The following is a 4638-nucleotide window of genomic DNA, read 5'->3' as shown; positions in this document are numbered from 1 at the left end:
AAAGCTCATAAAACCGAACAAAACTGACTTTCTGTAATGCATTTCAATGGACGTCCAGGCAGAGAATGTCCGAGTGTATGGGAATGGCTATACGCACTGTGATTGGCTCATCGAGTTTGAGGGCGGGACTTAGCCATAGGTCAATTAAAAACTCTTTCATAACTTCTTGTATAGGCCCAGAGGAATATTGCAATGATAATGTATGGTTATCACAATAATCCACGCTACACCATTTATATTTAACACTCTGACTATGGATAAGTGCCTCATACAACGACACTTTAAAACATCTAAACTATCCCTTTAATGCACCTGCCAGTATATCTAATGCTGTCTCAAATACACCAGCTGGATTTAACATGTTATGAGCCATTTTCTAAACAGAGTTTCAGTTTGTCAGAATTTCTGACAGGAAATATTAATCTGACCAACGTCCTGAACAGATGTCACGACAAACATCTGAATCTGTGGCTCAGACTTTGGTTCAAGTTCATGATGAAGTACAGAGTTGAGTCAGAGCAGGTGGAGGACAGGTTGTGTTGGTGACGTCATGTGGATGAACTTACTGCTCCTTCAGGTCGGTGAACTGTTTCTCCAGAGTGGTCATCTCATCCAGACACTCCATCCTCCTCCTCTCACAGTCTTCATCATCCATCTCTGTCCACATAAAGACATGACAGCTCTGACTTCACCTCCACCACCATCATCATCATCATCATCTCCACCTCATACTGAACGTTAGTGGACATGTCAGCTCATGTTAAACACCCCCCAGCCCCCACACTGACCCCCTGTGTGACAGAGGAGCGTTAAATATCTCATTAATCTGTGTGTTGATATTTAAGGCCTGTTTTTCCTACCCGAGCTGTCTCCATCTTCAGACACCGACGAGCTAACCGTGTCCTCCTCGTCTGTGCTGCTGCCGTCCTGCTCGGGAAAATCCACCTCCATTTCTTCGTGGTTACTTTCTTTCTTCTCCCGGGAGTGAACCGGCATGGCGACCGTCAGAAGAGCCGGTGTTAACTGGAGAGGAACGGCTGCTGCTCTTTTATTTTACCCCGGAGAAAGAGGCAAATGTACCTCAGACAGCTAACCGGTTAGCTAGCCCGCATCTAGACAGCTGGTAAGGCAAACATGGCCACCGCCAGCCAATCAGAGGAGGCCTTACTAAGTCTGTCCAATCAGATGTTCGTATGAGTGACTAACGGCTACGCAGAGATGTTAGGGATTTGTAGTTCTTTAAACTTTTTTTTAACACCCGTACATTATTATATTATATTATATTATATTATATTATATTATATTATATTATATTATATTATTTTATTTTATTTTTAAAAAAATTAGCATATACCTTCAAACACTGTTACATTCAAAATCCTGTCATAAACTTATATGTAAATGTTCATAGAATTTTTTAAATGTACATATAAAGATTATATTATATTAGGCCTATATTATATTATTTTTAAACAAACAGATTAAGCATGTTTTTTCAAACACTGTTAAAATTCTGGAATAAAACTTAGACAAAAATAGTAATTCATGCAAACTCTTCAGAATTATACCCATTTAAATTAAGCTGTTGTGTATGTTGTTATTATTATTCTTTCTATTTTAATTATTTTTTTATTTTATATTGTTTCCAACTCTTTGTCTATATTGTACTGTATTACCTGGAGCACTATTTGTTCAGTGTTTATTTATTTATTTACTTTTGTTAACTTAGAATGAGCCGTTCATATCTACCAATAGGAGTGGGTCCTCATCTCCGGAGATTGCCATGTTTCACAGCCATGTTTCTACAGTAGCCCAGAATGGACAAACCAATATTGGCCACCATAGTAAGCAGCCCCTCCACAATGTAAAACTACTTTTTTTCAGTATTTTTACCATTTAAAATTACTTCATCTGTTTGTTTCGGAGAAGAGACCTCTGTGGAGTTCCCAGTAAAAACCTCCTGAACGTCTAGATCTTAAGTTATCGGAGAAAAAAGGTGAGAACACAGCAGCATTGGAGAATTCAATTCAATACAACCTTATTTATCCCAAAGGAAATTCTTGTGCCAGAGAATGCTTCAAATTACAGTAACACTAAGTATAGTAACAACAATTTAACGTTCGCAACCAGTGGGTTCCAGGTCAGGGTCACTCACTGGGCCCACTTTTAAAACAACAGAGTATTAAATATCTGGCAAAATATTCAACTACACAAAATAAGAAGTGTTTTCAAACAGCAAAACCACTGCCTAATAGAGTATAAAATGGTGGAAAAATAATCAATGTTGTATTGAATATGATATAAAAATGAGAAGTAGTATTGCACATGATTGAAATGCACCATGCACCACATTAACATGTGATCATGATATTGAAAAGTAGTATTTCACATGATGTTGTGAATTTGCGCAAGAAACACTGATTTGTAACGTGAAACTGCTCCATTTAGTGTTTTTACTGGTTTAAATCAGCTGGTCTGTTTGTTTTGGAGAGGAAGAGACCTCTGTGGATAATTCAGCTCCTGGTAAAAACCTCCTGAACAATGAACACTGAAGGAATTCTAACCGGGAGAAGTTTCAGCTGGTTGCAGTCTGCAATCCTCACCACTAGATGTCACTAAATCCCCCTAAATCTGACACACTGTTCCTACACACACAAAGTCAACCTGCTTAGACGTTTGCTTCATTTATTTTATTGTATTTTTCTCAATTAGTTAGAACACCTCACACAAAAATTCTGCATAGGAATAAACAAGCATTATTTAGTTTTCAAATTGAAACGCTGCAGTTCTTTTGCCTTATGAGAGACCCACTGACTTGACACACACACACACACACACACACACACACAGATTACACACTAATAACTGTCCATCACACCACAGCTCAGCCTTCACCCACCCCTCAGTCTGTCCGTCAGTGACACCCAGGTGAGTGAGAAAAGAGTTGAGCACTAAGCTGTGACAGCTGCAGCCCCGGGGTGCTTGAATCATCTGCCAGTCAGTGAGCAGAGACTGTGTGGCACCTCTTCAACACATCCCTGCAGCTGTACAGGGTGCCTTCACTGTGAAGAGCTCCTGTCTGCTTCCAGTGCCAAAGAAAGTTCCCTGACTGACTGTGATGATGACACTGACAGCATGTGTTTGAGTCTGAACCTGCAGGACGAACATGTTCTCATCCACGAGTCAGCAGTCAACGCGTCTGATTCTTCCTCTGTGGTATGACAGACACCTTCCTCTGTGCTCGTTCCACCTCGACATCTTCAGCTGTGTCAGTTGTAATTGTAATTTCAATTTCTTTGTGTTTTCAACTACTTGAGATGCCCCACCTCCCACTTTCTCACCAATATACCAGGTCCTTTTGTGTTTTAAATTGTGATGTCTAGACCTCTTAACCTCCCACCTGGATACAAAACCCTGCAGGATACCCCAGGTACATTCTCGGAACCCATCAGCTGTATTCGGCGTTTGACTTCCGGCAGACGGCGATACAGCCTCTGGGGGCAGACCCCCGATTTTTGGGCATTCCGGTTTGATTTGGGCGGAGGAGGCGAATTTCCGTTTCCGACTTCCGTTTATATATAAGTAAATATGCTGAACCATTGCGATGGATTCAGAGTTTGCAGTGACGCCAATTATGTTCCGCCTCGTTAGTTCACCGCACGGAGCGTTTAACCTGGCAACAACTGCAGCCGGCTCAAACGTGATTGGTCAATATCACGCGGACTACAAACATCCTACAACCGGAAACCAGGGCTCTTCCGCTCTTCTTCCGGAGGCAAGATCTCCTAGGTTTGCCTACAGACATAGAGTCTGTATATAGAGACTACCCCAGGTGTGAAACACACCCTAGGGGTCGGTGCCTGCAGCAGACAAAAGAGTGTGAAACACGCCTTAAGAGGCGTTCCTCAGATATAAATGTTTAGGNGTCAATATCACGCGGACTACAAACAGCCTACAACCGGAAACCAGGGCTCTTCCGCTCTTCTTCCGGAGGCAAGATCTCCGGGGTTTGCCTACAGACGTAGAGTCTGTATATAGAGACTACCCCAGGTGTGAAACACACCCTAGGGGTCGGTGCCAATACCTGCAGCAGACAAAAGAGTGTGAAACACACCTTAAGAGGCGTTCCTCAGATATAAATGTTTAGGCCTTCCCATGCTCGGGGTCTTTCTTCATTCTGACCGCTCGTGCGTTGATTGACCTTTTCTTTGCAAAGAAAATAAAAACCTTGTTGGCCGGCAGAAGTCTCTATTTCATTCTTCACCAGCAGCAAAGAACTTCCTCAACACTACTGTCTCCTGTAGATTTAAATACTGCTCATATCTCACAACTTGTGCTGCTGTAAAGCCGTGGGGCTGTCGACTAGTGTGATGGACGGTTGTTAGTGTGTGCTGTGTGTGCAGCCTACCTGAGTATTGTTTCTGACCGTGTCCATCCCTTTATGACCACAGTGTACCCATCTTCTGATGGCTACTTCCAGCAGGATAACGCACCATGTCACAAAGCTCACATCATCTCAAACATGACGATGAGTTCACTGTACTCCAATGGCCTCCACAGTCACCAGATCTCAATCCAATAGAGCACCTTTGGGATGTGGTGGAACGGGAGATTCTCATCATGGATGTGCAGCCAACA

At 42.3% G+C, this 4638-nt stretch overlaps 1 protein-coding gene across 1 annotated transcript in view; it reads right to left on the bottom strand.

Moving 5' to 3' along the window:
• Positions 1-1143, bottom strand: part of LOC126398584 (breast cancer metastasis-suppressor 1-like protein-A) — a 15469-nt gene extending 14326 nt beyond the window's left edge. Inside the window, exons 1-2 of the mRNA XM_050058042.1 lie at positions 861-1143; positions 567-657 (exon numbers count right to left, since the gene is read on the bottom strand). Of these exons, the coding sequence (XP_049913999.1) occupies positions 567-657; positions 861-996 (227 nt within the window). The 5' untranslated portion in view covers positions 997-1143. The remainder of the gene's footprint in view (positions 1-566; positions 658-860) is intronic.
• Between the last annotated feature and the right edge of the window lie 3495 nt (positions 1144-4638).

Source organism: Epinephelus moara, chromosome 12 (genome assembly GCF_006386435.1).
Source record: "Epinephelus moara isolate mb chromosome 12, YSFRI_EMoa_1.0, whole genome shotgun sequence".
In the NCBI taxonomy this organism is placed as follows: Eukaryota; Metazoa; Chordata; class Actinopteri; order Perciformes; family Serranidae; genus Epinephelus; species Epinephelus moara.
This window is presented reverse-complemented; position numbering and strand designations above follow the sequence as displayed.